Here is an 18,830-nt window from a genome sequence, read left to right as displayed (position 1 = left end):
AATTAGATCCAAGGAAAATATATGCAGATAAAAAGGGAAGAACTTTAATCATGACAGTTAAAATTGTTAATGTATTTGTATCATTAGTAGTAATTTATGCACCAAATAAAAATTTTAAAAAATTCTTCTATAACTTGCACCAGAAACTGATTGAATTAGAAGTAGAAGACATTTGCATGATAGGTGACTTTAACGGTATTATCGATCCCATTAAGGATTACAAAAGTGCTAATAAAAATCGATATAAAAAAAGAAAAGTACTGCCAAAAACGTTTGATCAGATGTGTGAAGAATTAAACCTGAGGGATTGTTGGAGAACAAGGAACCAAAATAAAAAAGAATATACATTCTACTCCAATGCGCACCAAAGTTGGTCTAGGATTGATATGGCGTGGGTTAATAATAAGATAGGAAACTTAATAAAACAAATTCAAATTGATAAAAACGATTGGGCTGATCATAACCCAATAAAAATTATATGGAATGAGGAGGAGAAAAAAAATAGGAGTTGGAGATTAGATCTACAATTATTAAAAGAACAAGAATATATAGATTGGATTGAAAGAGAAATGAAATTATTTTTAAAAGAAAATAACAATCCAGATACCTCCCTCCAGAATTTATGGGATACAGCAAAAGCCTATCAAAGAGGCTTAACAATAGCCTATAAATCAAGAAAAAACAAGGAAAAAAGACAAAATCAAAAAGAGTGGATATTTAAATTAGGAAAATTAGAAAAAGAATCCCAAAAAGACCCAGGAAACCCAAATATAAGGCAACAAATTATGCTGATAAAACACAAACTAGAATTAATAGAGATAGAAGAAGTAACTAAGAAACTAAGAGAAGTAAAACAAAATCAATTTGAGCACGCAAATAAACCTGGCAGATGGCTATCGTATAAATTGAGGAAAGAAAGAGAGAAGAAATTAATCCAACAATTAACAGATAAAAAAGAAATAACACATTACCAGTTAAAAAAAAAGAAAGAAATTGCATTAGAATACTATAAAGAATTGTATAGTGAAGAAAATATTAAGGAAGAAGATATATTAAAATATTTAGAGACATGTAAAATCAATTTAATAAGTAAAGAAGATAAAGAAATATTAAACAAAGAAATAACAAAAGAAGAATTGGAAAGAACAATTATGAAACAGAATAATAATAAAACACCAGGCCCAGATGGCTTCCCAATTGAATTCTATAAAGCAACATTCCATGTAACGGGAGAATTATTATTAGAAATTTATAATAAAATGTTAACGAACGGAGAATGCCCGGTATCATGGCAAGAAGCTAACATAACGCTGATACATAAAGAAGACACAGATCCAAAGTATATTAAGAATTATAGACCAATATCTCTGTTAAATGTAGACTACAAAATTTATATGGCAATAATAGCAGACAGATTTAAAAAAATATTAAACAAAATAATACACTCTGATCAGAATGGTTTCTTACCTAACAGACAAATTAGAAATAATATAAGAATTACATTAAATATGCTAGAATATTATGAAAGCCATAATGATAAGGAGTTTGCAATGCTATTTCTAGATGCTGAGAAAGCCTTCGATAACCTCAATTGGAACTTTTTCAAAAAATTAATAAATACTATGGATTTAGGAGAGAACTTTGAAAATACAATAAATAAAATATACTCCAAACAAAAGGCAAGGATAATTATAAATGGAGATTTAACCAATACATTCGATATTAAAAAAGGAGTGAGACAAGGCTGTCCACTATCTCCCTTAATATATATAATGTCTATAGAAATACTATTAAACCGAATTAGAGGGGAATCATCAATACAGGGCACCCAAATTAAACAACAAATTTATAAAACACAGGCCTTCGCTGATGATCTGGTCTTCTTCTTAGAGAATCCAGTTAGCTCAATGATATATTTAGTAAAAGAATTAGAGAACTATGGGAAAGTGGCCGGCTTAAAAATAAATAGGAACAAAACTAAAATATTAACCAAGAATTGTAATCAAGATTTAAACAAATTATTAATAAAAGAAACAGGTTTTCAAATAGAAAAGAAAATTAAATATCTAGGGATTTGGTTTACGACAAGGTATTCTTCACTGAAAGAACTAAATTATACAAAATTATTAACAAAAACAAAAGAAGATTTAGAAAAATGGTCAAAGTTAAATCTATCCTTAATGGGAAGGATCAATACAATAAAGTCTAATATACTTCCAAGGTGGCTCTATCTCTTCCAAACAGCACCAATACAACTAAACAAATCGTTCTTTGCTAAAATAAATAAAATAATTTCTAAATTTATCTGGTGCAATAAAAAACCTAGAATAAACATGAAAGCCCTACAAGATTTAAGAACAAGAGGAGGATTCGGTTTACCCAACTTAGAAATATACTACCAAGCCACTAAATTACTATGGATTAAAGAATGGGTCAACCTTGAAAATCCTAGAATTCTAACAATAGAAGGCCACGATATAAATGAAGGATGGCACGCACATTTGTGGGAAAAAGAACACTCAAAACATTCTCACTTTAAACAACACCAAATTCGGAATACACTATTGACACACTGGCGGAAAGTCAGGAAAAAATACTATAATGAAATTCCCAGATGGCTATCCACTCTAGAAGCTCAAATTCACCCAAACATAATAAGCCAAGAACAAAAAATAACCTACGAAGCCCTATTAAACACTAAAGGAAGTCTTAAAACTAGAGAAAGACTTAAAGAGGAAGGTATAGTAATAGATTGGCTTCCATATTACCAAATTCAAAGCAGATATAAAAGGGACTTGGTACAATTTGGAATATGTAATAAACAAAATGAAATAGACAAAATATTGACAGGATCTGACAAAAAATTTATAACTAAAATGTATATTTATCTATTAAACTATGAAAACATTGAAGAAATTGTTAAACCTAACATGATATCTTGGATGACCAACTTTGGATATGCAATTCAGCTAGAAGACTGGGAAAAACTATGGTCAGTTAATTATAAGATGACTTTGTCAACACCATATAAAGAAAATCTTTATAAAATGTTCTTCCGATGGCATTATGCGCCAGCACGCCTAGCCAAAATGAATGTAAACATTAGTAACAAATGTTGGAAGTGTAAAAAAGAAGTGGGAACATACTACCACATATGGTGGCAATGTAACGAAGCAAAAAAATTTTGGATTCAAATTAGGGCATGGATGGAAGAAATATTGGGCTATAAAATTGAAATAAAACCGGAAATGTATTTATTAGGCATAATTAGAGGCAAACATAGCAAAGAAAATTACTACTTAATAAATCACTTACTTACTGCTGCAAGATTAGCATATGCACAAGTCTGGAAACAAGACAAGATTCCAAACAAAGAAACGGTAATTAAAAAAATATTAGACTGCGCCAAATTTAGCAAATTAACATACGAAATTCAAAACCAACAAAATAAGGACTATTACAAAGTGTGGGAAAAAATTTACAACTGGGTGGAAATCAAGAAAAAGGTATAGTAAATAGAATTGTTAAAAAATAAATCTTGTAAATATATTAAGTGTAAATGTTTAATGTTGTATTGTTTGATGTCTAAACGTTTGTAAGTCATATAAAATAAAATAAAAATATTAAAAAAAAAAAAAAACAATCAGATGCACACTCTAGTGTTAAACATGAAAGATCTACTGGGTTGGGTCTAGAGTAAAAGCTTGGAATTTGGGTGGGAGGAGGAGGAAGAAGAAGAGGAGGAGGACAGTCGCTGCCCAGAGCGAAGGGACCCACAGCCACTCCGTCTTATCCGGGTTGAGTTTGTTGACACCCATCCAGGCCCCAACAGCCTCCAGACACCGGCACATCACTTCCGCTGCTTCGTTGACTGGACATGGGGTGGAGATGTAAAGCTGGGTATCATCAGTGATGATACCTCACCCCATGCCCTCGGATGATCTCACCCAGCGGTTTCATGTTTATTCCCTCTCCAAGCGCCCAGAAAAAGGAAAATGCTTTGTTTGCTCTGGACTGCCAAAGCCTCCTTAAGCACCTCCTTAAGCACCTCCAAAAGGCTCCTCTGGCAGCCCAGAAAACCCCGAGATGGCCGGGATTAAAGGGGGAATGACAGGAAACTGGCCGGGCCTTCGTGCCGCTCTCAAATTTCCTGGGAAATTTTTCCGGGCTTGGGTTCTTAAGTAGTAAATATTTCTTGAGAAGAGACAAAAAAAATCTCGAACACCCGGTTCTTATCTAGAAAAGTTCTTAAGTAGAGGCGTTCTTAAGTAGAGGTACCACTGTATATATATATGAAATCTACCCTCAAGGAGATGGCTTGGTTGCAGAAGGGAAATAGTTCAGTTGCAGGAATTCCTTCATCCCCAACCGTTTCATCCCAGTAAATCTTGCTAAAGAGATTCGGTCGGATCATGCTGGGAAAAGACTTACTTTCGATTTTCGGCAGATCCTGAAGAGCCCAAGAACCTGTCTGAAAGGAGCAGGCCGTTCTGGCTTGCGGTGATGGATGGAAGAGAAGAAAGCGATGGCGCAAGCGATGCTGTCATTTGGCAGGCTGGTCCAGAAATCCCTTTGCCAGTGGCTTATAATCATGGTGGCGGGGGGGGGAGGGATGATGACTGGTGACTCATAGGCTGCTGATCATTATAAGACCATGCCTGACATCTAGGCAGCTTCCAAAGAGATGTGACTCAAAGAAATGAGAGATAAGAAGTAGGCCTGTTCTGTTTCTTCACTTAGAAACATAGAAACATAGAAACATAGAAGACTGACGGCAGAAAAAGACCTCATGGTCCATCTAGTCTGCCCTTATACTATTTCCTGTATTTTATCTTACAATGGATATATGTTTATCCCAGGCATGTTTAAATTCAGTTACTGTGGATTTACCAACCACGTCTGCTGGAAGTTTGTTCCAAGGATCTACTACTCTTTCAGTGAAACAATATTTTCTCACATTGCTTTTGATCTTCCCCCCAACTAACTTCAGATTGTGTTCCCTTGTTCTTGTGTTCACTTTCCTATTAAAAACACTTCCCTCCTGAACCTTATTTAACCCTTTAACATATTTAAATGTTTCGATCATGTCCCCCCTTTTCCTTCTGTCTTCCAGACTATACAGATTGAGTTCATGAAGTCTTTCCTGATACGTGTTATGCTTCCACCATTCTTGTAGCCCGTCTTTGGACCCGTTCAATTTTGTCAATATATTTTTGTAGGTGAGGTCTCCAGAACTGAACACAGTATTATTCCAAATGTGGTCTCACCAGCGCTCTATATAAGGGGATCACAATCTCCCTCTTCCTGCTTGTTATACCTCTAGCTATGCAGCCTTTGGATCAGGGCCTCCCTCCTTCCCCAGACAATCAAAAGGAAGGGATGGAGCGGGGGGGGGGGGTGTGAACATGTTTTTATGCAAGTCTCCTAGAGTCAATATTTCAAGACGTCTGAGATTAGTTGCTAGTCCTGAGATTGAAGCCATTAGCCTGATGCCGTATCTGCAGCCCACAAAACCTAAGCTAGTGATGGTGGACCTTTTTTTCCTTGGGTGCCAAAAAAGCATGGGCTATTGCTTATGCGTGAGTGCCCACACCCATAATTCCATTATTATTATTATTATTATTATTATTATTATTATTATTATTATTATTATTATTATTATTATTATTTCAGTACAACACAGCAAACGAGATCACTATGCTGGATTTCGTATTTCATCCCCAGTCGGGCGCTTCCCAAGCACCTAGGACTGCGTGATGTAGCGGCGAATTATGTTTGCCGATCCCAGTAAAGCGGCCTTTTGCAATTGACAGATGGAGATTTTGTCAATTCCGATGGTTTTCAAATGTCCGCTGAGATCCTTTGGCCCTGCGCCCAGTGTGCCAAGTACCACTGGGACCACTTTCACGGGCTTATGCCAGAGTTGTTGCAGCTCGATTTTTAGATCTTTGTATTTCACTAATTTCTCTAGCTGCTTCTCCTCAATTCTGCTGTCTCCTGGGATTGCGATGTCGATGATCCATACTTTCTTTTTCTCCACGATCACAATGTCTGGTGTGTTATGCTTCAGAAGTCGGTCAGTCTGAAGTCGGAAGTCCCACAGTAGTTTTGCTTGCTCATTTTCAACCACTTTTTCGGGCGTATGATCCCACCAGTTCTTTACCACTGGTAAATGGTAGTTCCGGCACAAGTTCCAGTGGATCATCTGTGCCACAGCATTATGTCTATGCTTGTAGTCACTCTGTGCGATCTTTTTGCAGCAGCTGAGTATGTGATTGATTGTTTCATCTGATTATTATTATTATTATTATTATTATTATTATTATTATTATTTATGCCGGGCTTCACATTACGAGCCCCAATTAAGTCCAAAGTATAAATTCTAACACACACGGTTGTAAAGTAAACAAAGAGTTGGTTGATCAACAAGAAAATATTGTACACACGCACTTTAAATCAGCCCAAAGTGCTCTCCCACAAACCATGAGCCTGGAATGCTGTGAAAAACAAAAACAAAAGCAGAGCAGATAAAAGGCAGCTGTGTAGACGTCACAGCCACCCCCTTTCAAGAGTCCTCATGCTGTCCTTCACTGTGAATTGTTCAAAAAAGTCCTTGTAAATCCTGAAGCAGTTCAAAAGCAAACAATACTTCTCTCTCACCAAACAGATAATTTCCCACACAGGCTCTCAACCATGCTGGCAATTTATCAGCAGCCCTATTAGCCTAATTGCCCCAGCCACAGGCATTCTCCCTTATTTTCTATAATACTTGCGCAATTGTTCCCTCCTTGTCATAAACCTGCGCCTGCAAGCATCTATGAATCCCTCTTCTTCCGAGTCTAATGACGATGATGATGACTCACTAATGGGGTAATTAGCTAATGGGCTGCCTGTAATTACCTCCTCATCAGATCCTGCTTCACTTCCAGAAGCTTCCCTTGACACGGAAGCTTCACTGTCGGAAGCTGTTGGCAATAAAACCGGCCTCCGATAACATGAGGATTCTCTCAAACCAAACCCCCCAGTCCTCGGAGCAGGAACTGGCCCAGAGCCAACCACAACCATTATTATTATTATTATTGTTGTTGTTGTTGTTTTTGATGATGATGTTGTTGTTAATGTTGTTGTTGTTGTTGTTGTTGTTATTTATTAGATTTGTATGTCACCCTTCTCCGAAGACTCAGGGCGGCTCACAGAATACAAAAAACAACACGACAACAAATCTAATTAATTAAAAATAACTACTAAAGTCCCGTATATACTAAAATCAGTCAGCCAACTCAATGCCTTGAGAGGGCGAAAACAGCTTCCCCCGCCCCCTGGAGGCCCTCTGGAGGCCAGAAACGGCCTGTTTCCCAACTTCTGGTGGGCCCAGTAGGCTCATGTTTTGTCTTCCCCAGGCTCCAAAGGCTTCCCTGGTAAAAACGTCCTCCTCTATCCCCCTGGAGGCTCTCTGGAAGCCAAATACACCCTCCCAGAGCCTCTGTGCGAGCCAAAAATCATCTGGCTGGCACACACATGCATGTTGGAGCTGAGCTAAGGCAACTGCTTGTGTGCCAGCAGATATGGCTCCGCGTGCCACCTGTAGCACCTGTGCCATAGATTCGCCATCACTGACCTAGACTAAGACTTTGCTCTCAGCAATTCTATCCAAAGACTGTGTGAAGTGCTGAGAAACTAGTGATGAAAGAGTCCGTTGAGAAACTCAACATTTCTCACATACTCGGTGATGAAAGGTGGCTTGGGATTCTTCTCCAAGACCTGAAAGAGGAAAGGTTTCTTCCCGGGATTTTTGATTTTGACCTAAAAGTATGTTTCCTTCTCTTTCCTAGTTTGACATTCAACAGCTGCACATCTACTGTGACCCAGCCATGGCAATGCATGAGGGATGTTGTGAGATCTCCGACAATGGGGTGAGCAATTATTAAGGCGTTGCCAAAAAAATATATGACATTTTTAAGTTTGGATGACTGGGAGGGTGGTGGGCTCAATTATGATAATAAATCAAGGGCTACCTGTATAATACGTTTTTTTTAAAATATATATATATATATATTTTCATTAAATTTTATTATAACAAACAAAAAAAATACTTAAAGAAAAAGTGCCCAACACCAATAAAACCCCACCACAATTTAGGGGGTTAAATTATTTGCAATAAATTTCAATTTCTTCCTTAGCTCCGGTTTACATTTCTTTACATACAGAAAGTGATTGGAATTTATTTTTCACACTGTCGTCATAAATTCTACTTAAGATATAATTTTTCACCTTATTCCATCGTGCCATCAGCTTCTCCAATTTATTTTCATCAAAGTTATTTAATCTTATTTCCATAATTTCGAAGTGGATGTGGTCCACCATGTACCAGTAGCAATTCTGGATTGTCCATTTATTGCTGTCCTTCCACCCTAATACCACTACTGCTTGAGCACTTTCCAAAGCTGCTGTTTTGATTTCTTTAAATTCTCGTAATTCCCCATATTTAACTAATGTTGCTAATTCTTTCGTGATTATCCAATTAATGTTAAGCATATTATTTATTTCATTCTGTACTCCTGTACATTACGTTGAGAATACGAGAGTTGGAGAGAGTCCTTTCCATGTTAACCCAGAACAGAGATGGCAAACCTTTTTCCCCTCAGGTGCCAAAGGAGCATGTGTGTGCATTATTGTGCATGCACGAATGCCCACACCCATAATTCAATACCAGGGGAGGGCAAAAACCCCAGGTTCCCCCACCACCAGGAAGACCTCTGGAGGCCAGAAACAGTCTGGTGGGCCCCCTAGGCTTGTGTTTTGCCCTCCCCAGGCTCCAAAGGCTTCCCTGTAGCCTTGGGAGGGTAAAAACACCCTCCCCCATCCTCCTGGAGGCTCCCTGGAAGCCAAAAAAAACCATCCCAGAGCCTCTGTGTGGGCCAAAAATCAGCTGGCCAGCACACACATGCACATTGGAGCTGAGCTAGGGCAATGGCTCATGTGCCAGCAGATATGGTTCCATGTGCCACCTGTGGCACCCGTGCCATAGGTTCACCATCACTGACCTAGAATCTTCAGATGTTTATCTGAAAACATAAATCAACAATCTTCCTAGAGGGTTATGTCTGAGTGTGCAAACATATCCACACTCACAAGTGTCTAAATGATTTGTCTCCCCCTTGGGGGGGTGCATATGTTCTGGGAGTGTGTTGAAGTTCAGAAATTTTGGAAGGAAGCGCAGAATGAAATAAATAAAATGTTAAATATTAACTGGATAATCACAAAAGAAATAGCGATACTAATTAAACAAAGAGAACTAAGAGATTTTAAAGAAATAAAAACTGCAGCACTGGAAAGCGCTGAAGCGATAGTGGTGTTGGGTTGGAAAGAGTCTATGAAATGGACATTACAGAACTGGTACTGGTACATGGTGGATCACATTCATTTTGAAATCATGGAAATAAGATTAAATAACTTTGATGAAAATAAATTGGAGAAGCTGATGGTACGATGGAATAAGGTGAAAGGTTATATGCTGAGTAGAATCTGTGACAAAAATGTGAAAAATAAACTCCAATCAGTCTTTTAATAATAACAAATGCAAAGTAGAGCTAAGGAAATAAAAAAATATAAACTAGTAAATATTTGGACCTCCCGCAATTGGTGGTGATGGTTATTGTCAGCCGGGTGATGGGCACATGCACTGTGCACTGTTTTATGTTTTGTTTATTTAACTTTATGTGCAAAACCAATATATATATTTTTTAAAATTATTTGTCTAGGTTACACATCTATTTTGTAGATTAGCAGCATTCATTTATTCAACTATTAGGCATGGGGATAGTTTTCCTGCAATCACTAGGTGCCTGCGACCAGCAGTAGAAGAGATCTGGTCTTGATCTCTGGGCTCCTTACTGTAGATGCTTCTAGCAGATTAACATGGGAGACAGAACGCTGACCAGATTACTGTCATCTAACAAAGCTGTTCTCCAAGTCTCGAATTCTCAACTTAATTTACAGGTAGTTCTTGACTTAGAAAAATAGAAACGTAGAAGATTGATGGCAGAAAAAGACCCCCTGGTCCATCTAGTCTGCCCTTATACTATTTCCTGTATTTTATCTTATGTTTATCCCACTTATTATCACAATTGAGCCCAAAATTTCTGTTGCTAATTGAGTCATTTGTTAAGTGATTTTTGCCCCATTTTATGACTTTTTTTGCCATCATCATTAGATTAGATTAGATTAGATTTATTGGATTTATATGCCGCCCCTCTCCGTAGACTTGCAGTTGTTAAATTAGTAACAGGATTATTAATTTGAGGATGTTGCAATGGTCAGATGAACAATGGACATAAATCACTTTTTTTCAGGACCATTGTAATTTCAAATGGTCACTAGGTGTACGTCGAAGACTACCTATACCAGTGTTTCCCAACCTTGGCAACTTGGAGATATCTGGACTTCAACTCCCAGAATTCCCCAGCCAGCAAATGCTGGCTGGGGAATTCTGGGAGTTGAGGTCCAGATATCTCCAAGTTGCCAAGGTTGGGAAACACTGACTTATACAACCAAGAATTTCCATTAAGTGGGAATCTGAATTCATGGACACACCATTGTCTTCAGTGTGGACTTTAATGTGGACCAATTTGTATTTTAACCTGCTGCCATTTTCAAAGAAGGTCCCTGGATATCTGCAGAGCTGCCATGGGTCTTAGAGATGAATCAGAAGTGAGCACTAGTGAGTTTTGCCTTTAAGTAGAAAATCAAGACAGTCATTCATGGCAATTCTACTCCTCTTTATCCTCAGTTTCTAACTCACGACAGTAGGTGGGTTCATATATCATCTGGTTCCACTATAACAGGGTTTGTTTTCTCTTTGGCGGCTAAGAGTTATTAATAAACCAGACAACTCTGCCTTCTTAAAAGTGTTGTGAGTTAAAAATCCTGAATCCCAAAAATGTAGCCTCTCGTTTCCAAACCCACTGGGCACATACCAATTTGCAAATGCTTTCCATCTCTGTATTGTTTTGACTCTTGGTTCCATGTCGACAGTGTTTTCCGGAAGCCTCCAAAACACGTCGTGACGTAGAAGTTATGGAGAACAATGAATTGATTGAGATCAACCCCCAAACAGAAGGCAAAGTTTACACCCGCTGCTTTTGCCTAGAAGAACCTCAAAGCAAACAGGTTTGTCTTCATGGGCTATTTCCTTCTAAGCATTTTGGTTTTAACTCAGGCCCGCTTGGATAGGTAAACTGACTTTTATTATTATTATTTATTTTATTAGATTTATTTATTTATTGGATTTATATGCCGCCCCTCTCCATGGACTCGGGGCGGATAACAACAGTGACAAAAAACAGAATGTAAAAATCCAATAATGTCTCAGTTCCGCCATGCCTGACGACAGAGGTGTGTTTTAAGGAGTTTACGAAAGGCAAGGAGGGTGGGGGCAATCCTAATCTCTGGAGGGAGCTGGTTCCAGGGGATCAGAGCCACCACAGAGAAGGCTCTTCCCCTGGGTCAACGGGACGCGGAGAAGGCCAACTCTGTGGGACCTAACTGGCTGCTGGGATTCGTGCGGCAGAAGGCGGTCTCGCAGATACCCTGGTCCGATGCCATTCTGGGGTTTTATGCTTTTACTTAAGAACCCGAGCCCGGAAAAATTTCCCAGGAAATTTGAGAGCGGCACGAAGGCAGTTTCCTGCCATTCCCCCTTTAATCCCGGCCATCTCGGGCTTTTCTGGGCTGCCAGAGGATTTTTTTAATTCACCTCCCCTCACCTTCTTCCTTCGGCAGCGACTGTCCTCCTCTTCTTCCTCCTTCTCCTCCCACCCAAATTCCAAGCTTTTATTTCTTTCCTAATGGGTTTGCACGCATTATTTGTTTTTACATTGATTCCTATGGGAAAAATTGCTTCTCCTTACAAACGTTTCTACTTAAGAACCTGGTCACGGAACGAATTAAGTTCGTAAGTAGAGGTACCACTGTACTGTCATTCTCACTGATATGGTTAATCTGAGAAGCTTACAAATGGTAAAAAGATAAATATAAAACAATTTAAAGTTAAACTGAAATTGAAGGTTAGGATGAAATTGAATAAATGTCAGATTGCTATGATTTCCCAGAGGTGGGAAATTCAGGCTTCAACTGAAAAAAATTGAAGAGCTATCTAAATCCAAGAGTTTATCTAAACCAGTGCCCAGTTACTGAAGATAGGGGTTACCAGTAAATTTACACCAAACACATTGGACAGTGTCCCTTTAATTAGATCGTCCCTGGTTGGACAGGATCACTCTTATCCCTAATTCATATCACTTTGGAGGTGGGAAAAAAATATTTTTTATTATCACATCTGTTCGTCCAGTTGACATCTCTGGGATAAAGAGGATCCACAAAAGCTTGTGTGATAATGAAAATAGTCTTTACAGCAGTGTTTCTCAAGCTCATCAGTATTAAGATGTCTGGATTTCATGATGGCTGCAGAATTCTGGTACAAAGGGCTTCTTTGTACCTTCAGCAAACCCCAAACTTGAACCCCAAAACAGCTGCTGATACTTCCACTTTGGGAAAGAAGGAAGAGGGGGGAAAGAAGAGGAAAGAAGGACTAGGGGGGACATGATAGCCATCTTCCAGTATTTGAAGGGATGCCCCAAAGAAGAATGAGTCAAACTATTCTCCAAAGCACCATGCAAGAAGCAACGGATGGCAACTAAACGAGGGGAGAAGCAACCTGGAATTAAGGAGAAAGTTCAGTAAGGACAATTATTATTTTTAAATTTATTTGTTTGTTTGTCTGTTTGTTTGTTTGTTTGTTTATTTTACTTTACTTTACTTTTTACTTTACTTTACTTTACTTTTTACTTTACTTTTTACTTTACTTTTTACTTTTTACTTTTTACTTTTTACTTTTTACTTTTTACTTTTTACTTTTTACTTTTTACTTTTTACTTTTTACTTTTTACTTTTTACTTTTTACTTTTTACTTTTTACTTTTTACTTTTTACTTTTTACTTTTTACTTTTTACTTTACTTTACTTTATTTATTTAATTTTATTTAATTTTATTTAATTTTATTTATTATTTTTATTTCCTAAAGCCCCGGGGTGCCAAAAACTGTCCAACAGGGAAACCAGAAGTCCATTTTTCTGAACTTCTGGTTTGCCCGTTTGCCCATTTTTTCACCCTCCCAGGCTTCAGTGAGGCCTGTGCGCATGCATGGGGGGCAGTGGGGTTTTGTGCATGTGTAGAGGCAGCACTGGGTGGTGCACATGTAGGGGGGAGGAATGGGTGTGGGCATGTACACTCCCTCCAGAGTCCCTTCCAGCTCTAGCCTGATTCAGAGGTGGGCTCCTACCAGTTCGGACCGGTTCTATAGAACTGTTAGTAACTTGGGGCCTGGGTCGCTGGAACCTGTAGGCACTCTCATCTTGTTTTTTGCTTCTGTGCATGCGCAGAAGTTTTTTCTTAAAATCATCTGCTACAACGTCCTTCCTGTGAACGACTACTTCAGCTTCAACCATAACAACACACGAGCACACAACAGCTTCAAACTTAATGTAAACCGCTCCAAACTCGACTGTCGGAAATACAACTTTAGTAACCGAGTAGTTAATGCCTGGAACTCACTACCTGACTCTGTAGTATCATCACCTAACTCCCAAAATTTTACCCTTAGATTGTCCACTGTTGACCTCTCCCGATTCCTAAGAGGTCAGTAAACGGGCGTGCATAAGTGCATCAGCGGGCCTTACATCCCCTGTCTTAATATTTCTTTATATTATTTTACTATTATCATATACATGAATATTTCATATCTAATATTTTCTTATTGTCTTCTTGCAAGTATCGTGTATATAAATATTATTATATTGTTACATACTTCCAGTAATGGGCAGCCAACATTTTTACTGCCACACTATGGGTGTGGCTTAATGGTCATGTGACTGGGTAGGAGTGGCTTCCCGGCCATGTGATTAGGTGAGAGTGGCTTGAACGATCATCAATGTTCAAGTGAACTGTTAAGTCCTCGACTTACAACCTTACCAATATCACTCGCCGGGGTGACAATTTGCTTCGGGTAGCAGGGCGAACAGATGCTGCCAGAAGCATAAATGCTGCCTGCACCTCTTCCTTCCACACCTTCTACTTGCACCTCAGGTGGGAGGTGGCCACGTGAGGCTGGAGGGGAGCCGGGCAGGAGAGAGGGAAGCTTGTCTGAGGCCAGGAAGGAGGAAAGAGGAAAAAAGCAAGGAGTACAGACGCAACAGCAGCAGCAGGGGGGAAAAGGATAGCTGAGCCAAGACCAGTAATCCAGGAATTGACAGCCGCCAATCAGCTGTAGCCGGGCAGGAGAGAGGGAAGCTCCTCCGAGGCCAGGAAGGAGGAAAGAGGAAAAAAGCAAGGAGCACAGACGCAGCAGCAGCAACAGGGGGAAAAAGGACAACTGAGCTAAGACCAGTAATCCAGGAATTGACAGCCACCAATCAGCTGTAGCCGGGCAGGAGAGAAGGAAGCTCCTCCGAGGCCAGAAAGGAGGAAAGAGGAAAAAAGCAAGGAGCCCAGATGAAGCAGCAGCAACAGGGGGAAAAAGGAGAGCCGAGCCGAGACCAAATCCAGAAAGTGACAGCCGCCAATCAGCTGTAGCTGCGCACACATCTTCATTTCCACCGGTAGAACTGCGTTCCACCCCACCCTGCCTGCTGCCCACCCCTGCATATTTCCAATATGTACTTGACAAAAACAGATTAAAAAATATTTAAAAGTTGTGTCCCTGAGCGAACCGACAGTAGCAGAATCTGGAATCCAACCCTGGTCTGATTGGATTAGATGTCTCAACCTCAAGCTGAGGTCAAGAAATACTGCTTGAATGTGACACAAAACTCTGGGCTGGTTTTGCGCTGAGAGACTCACATGGCCACCTCCGGGGGAAACAAGGCGAGTTGTACTCTGGAGGTGTCCTGGCAAACACACCAATGGAGAAGCAATAAACATTTGCAGCAGGAGGCCATTGGTTCGTCAAAACAACTGGTTTTGATTCAAAAATCTGAAACTGGTATATATTTGGCATAAGTTTAGCCCACTGCTGGGTACGTTTTGACTTAATGGCTCTTTTGACAATAATCTCATTTTCAGCTCGCCCAACAGTTGGGCAAATAAGCTAAGAGGGAGAAAGAGAAGGATGGAATTAAATCACCCTCAGCTGTGTGATTTTTGTGAGAAAAACATTTGCGACCAATTTGGAGATTTTTTATTTTTGCTGTCAAATCTGACGGAGGGGAAAAATGTGCAATTTTTATTTATTTTTTATTTTTTATTAAAAGGGATGGAATGCAAAGAATTGGAAGCAGGGCAGAGCAAAGAATGTCAGTCTAGCCTCATTCCCCTAATATGACAGATGAAGGGAAGCTACCCAGTCGAAAGAACGGATTAAAAGCAGCAACGCAAAATATGGAATTATTGCATTCGCCACATTTAATATCTCAGCATGCCACGCGGTTGTTGGAGGCAATGAGGTTATTTCGTGGCAACTTCACTTTCTGGCCAGCCTTTTTGGGGATAGTCTACCTCTAGTTAATTGGACTAAAAGGTATATTTATTTATTTATTATTTAGATTTGTATGCCGCCCCTCTCCGAAGACTCGGGGCGGCTCACAACAGAATAGAACAAATCATAAATAATCAGAAAACTTTAAAATTTATACAAGCTTTAAAAGAACCCCATAAACTAACAAACGCACACACAAACATACCATGCATAAATTAAACATGCCCGGGGGAGGTGTTTCAGTTCCCCCATGCCTGACGGCAGAGGTGGGTTTTAAGGAGTTTACGGAAGGCAGGGAGAGTAGGGGCAGTTCTAATCTCTGGGGGGAGTTGGTTCCAGAGAGTCGGTGCCGCCACAGAGAAGGCTCTTCCCCTGGGGCCCGCCAACCGACATTGTTTAGTTGACGGGACCCGGAGAAGGCCCACTCTGTGGGACCTAATTGGTCGCTGGGATTCGTGCGGCAGTAGGCGGTCTCGGAGATATTCTGGTCCAGTGCCATGAAGGGCTTTAAAGGTCATAACCAACACTTTGAATTGTGACCGGAAACTGATCGGCAGCCAATGCAGACTGCGGAGTGATGGTGAAACATGGGCATACCTAGGTAAGCCCATGACTGCTCTCGCAGCTGCATTCTGCACGATCTGAAGTTTCCGAACACTTTTCAAAGGTAGCCCCATGTAGAGAGCATTACAGTAGTCGAACCTCGAGGTGATGAGGGCATGAGTGACTGTGAGCAATGAGTCCCGGTCCAGATATACAAGGCCTTTGGAGGGAAGACCTTGGGGCAGGGAGAGAGCTTGCCGTGTTGGATTTTGCTCTGTAAAGATAGCCCTTGATTTATGATCACACCCAGTAATGGGCAGCCAAAATTTTTATTTTGTGGGTGTGGTTTAATGGTGATGGGACTGGCTAGGAGTGGCTTGCCGGCCACGCGATCAGGTGGAGCTGGCTTGAACGACTTACAATCTTACCAGTCTCGCTAGCTGGGAAATCCATTCACTTTGCAGTTTGCTAGGAAGTTGCTTCAACTACTTCTTGCGAATCGACATAGTTTCCCCCCTTAATTTGGTAAATGTGACTTCTTGAACCACAATACAGCAATTCAATGAGGCATAAGATTGGAAAAAGAACAAAAACTACATACACAACAATAACTGAGCGCACAAAACACGTACAGATTTTTGAATGGGCTTTTATCAGATGTTTCAAAACATGATGAAGAAACAGGAAGAAGGCACAGCAAGGATGGAAAAAACAAAAGTGAAATGAGACCAAGACTATCTCCCATCTTCCCGGCTAACTGGAAAGTCCTATCAGTGAAAAATGGCCTTAGGACATCCCCCCTCCCCCCAGGAAAAAATGGAAGAAATCTTCCCTTACCCTATTAGTATGAAAAGGACATTTGTGCTCAAGGTTTCGGTTCAGCCCTCAAAGTCCAAAGATATTTCACCAGAAGAGCCCTTCACTCCTCCACTCGAAACAGAATATCCTACGAAAATAGACTAACAATCCTGGGCCTAGAAAGCCTAGAACTACGGCGCCTAAAATATGATTTAAGTATTGCCCACAAGATCATATGCTGCAACGTCCTACCGGTCAATGACTATTTCAGCTTCAACCGCAACAACACAAGAGCATGCAACAGATTCAAACTTAATATTAACCGCTCCAAACTTGTCTGTAAAAAATATGACTTTAACAATCGAGTTGTCGAAGCGTGGAACTCATTACCGGACTCAATAGTGTCAACCCCTAACCCCCAACATTTCTCCCTTAGACTATCCACGATTGACCTCTCCAGGTTCCTAAGAGGCCAGTAAGGGGTGTACATAAGTGCACTAGTGTGCCTTCCCTCCCCTGTCCAATTGTCTTTCCTTTATCTCATATATCATATATATTTTCTTCCTTTCATATATCTTCTCTATTTTTACATATTATCTTTATATATATTACTTCATGTCTATTCTCTTCCATATGTATTGTGTATTGGACAAATGAATAAATAAAAATAAAATAAAAAGCCAAAATTGTCCAGTGTGAAATAATTCAGGAGGCTCGGCCTTCATCTCGCATCCCTGCAGATGGAGATACAGTGGCACCTCTACCTAAGAAGGCCTCTACTTAAGAACTTTTCTAGATAAGAACCGGATGCTCAAGATTTTTTTCTTAAGAACCATTTTCTACTTAAGAACCCGAGCCCGGAAAAGTTTCCCAGGAAATTTGAGAGCTGCACGAAGGCCCGGCCAGTTTCCTGCCATTCTCCCTTTAATCCCGGCCATCTCGGGCTTTTCTGGACTGCCAGAGGAGCCTTTCGGTGGCGCTTAAGGAGGCTTTGGCAGTCCAGAGTGAACGGAGCGTTTTCCTTTCTCTGGGCACTTGGAGAGGGAATAAACCACTTCGTTGTGGTGATTCCCTCGCGCTGCCTCCCATACAGCTGGCGCGAGGTTGGCTCCCAAAGCATCTGGGCATGGACAGGCAAAAGGGGGCGCTTTGCCCCAGCTGGATCAACTTGGCTTCAGTCAAACCGAGGAGTCACCACAGTGAAGGAAAGGCGCCGGCTACAAAGCGAGCAAGCGAAGGGAGAGGGGAGCCCTTCAGCATGGGAAGGAAGAGGAAGCAGGTAGTAGTAGCAGCTGCTGCCTTTTGGTCAAAGGAGCGGGAGGTACCTCCTCTTCCCCGCCTGGTTTCTCTCTCTGGCGCAGTGTATGGGAGGCGCGTGCTCATCCTCGCCTTTTTTTTTTAAAAGCCTTAAAGTTTTGGATTTTTTAAAAAGTTATTTATTTATTTATTTATTTATTTATTAATCAGATTTGTATGCCGCTCCTCTCCGCAGACTCGGGGCGGCTCACAGCAATAACAATACAATGTGAACAAATCTAATATTTAAGTTAATTTAAAAAACCCCAATTTAGAAAACCAATCATACATACTAGCATACCATGCATAAATTTTATAAGCCTAGGGGGAGGGAACATGTCAATTCCCCCATGCCTGACGACAGAGGTGGGTTTTAAGGAGCTTACGAAAGGCTAGGAGGGTGGGGGCAACTCTGATATCTGGGGGGAGTTGGTTCCAAAGGGTCGGGGTCGCCACAGAGAAGGCTCTTCCCCTGGGTCCCGCCAAACGACATTGTTTAGTTGACGGGACCCGGAGAAGGCCAACTCTGTGGGACCTAACTGGTCGTTGGGATTCATGCGGCAGAAGGCGGTCCTGGAGATATTCCCTCCCCTCACCTTCTTCCTTCGGTAGCAACTGTCCTCCTCCTCCTCCTCCTCCCACCCAAATTCCGAGCTTTTATTTC

The 18,830-nt window shown here is 40.5% G+C and overlaps 1 protein-coding gene across 4 annotated transcripts in view; it reads left to right on the top strand.

The window, feature by feature from the left end:
• The window catches only part of COL16A1 (collagen type XVI alpha 1 chain), a 263,305-nt gene that overhangs the window by 69,368 nt on the left and 175,107 nt on the right, over positions 1-18,830 (top strand). For all 4 annotated transcript variants that reach the window (XM_070763913.1, XM_070763914.1, XM_070763912.1 and 1 more), the window contains exons 7-8: positions 7,833-7,913; positions 11,035-11,169. In XM_070763913.1, the coding sequence (XP_070620014.1) occupies positions 7,833-7,913; positions 11,035-11,169 (216 nt within the window). The remainder of the gene's footprint in view (positions 1-7,832; positions 7,914-11,034; positions 11,170-18,830) is intronic.

Source organism: Erythrolamprus reginae, chromosome 11 (assembly GCF_031021105.1).
Source record: "Erythrolamprus reginae isolate rEryReg1 chromosome 11, rEryReg1.hap1, whole genome shotgun sequence".
NCBI classification, from domain to species: domain Eukaryota; kingdom Metazoa; phylum Chordata; class Lepidosauria; order Squamata; family Dipsadidae; genus Erythrolamprus; species Erythrolamprus reginae.
This window is presented reverse-complemented; position numbering and strand designations above follow the sequence as displayed.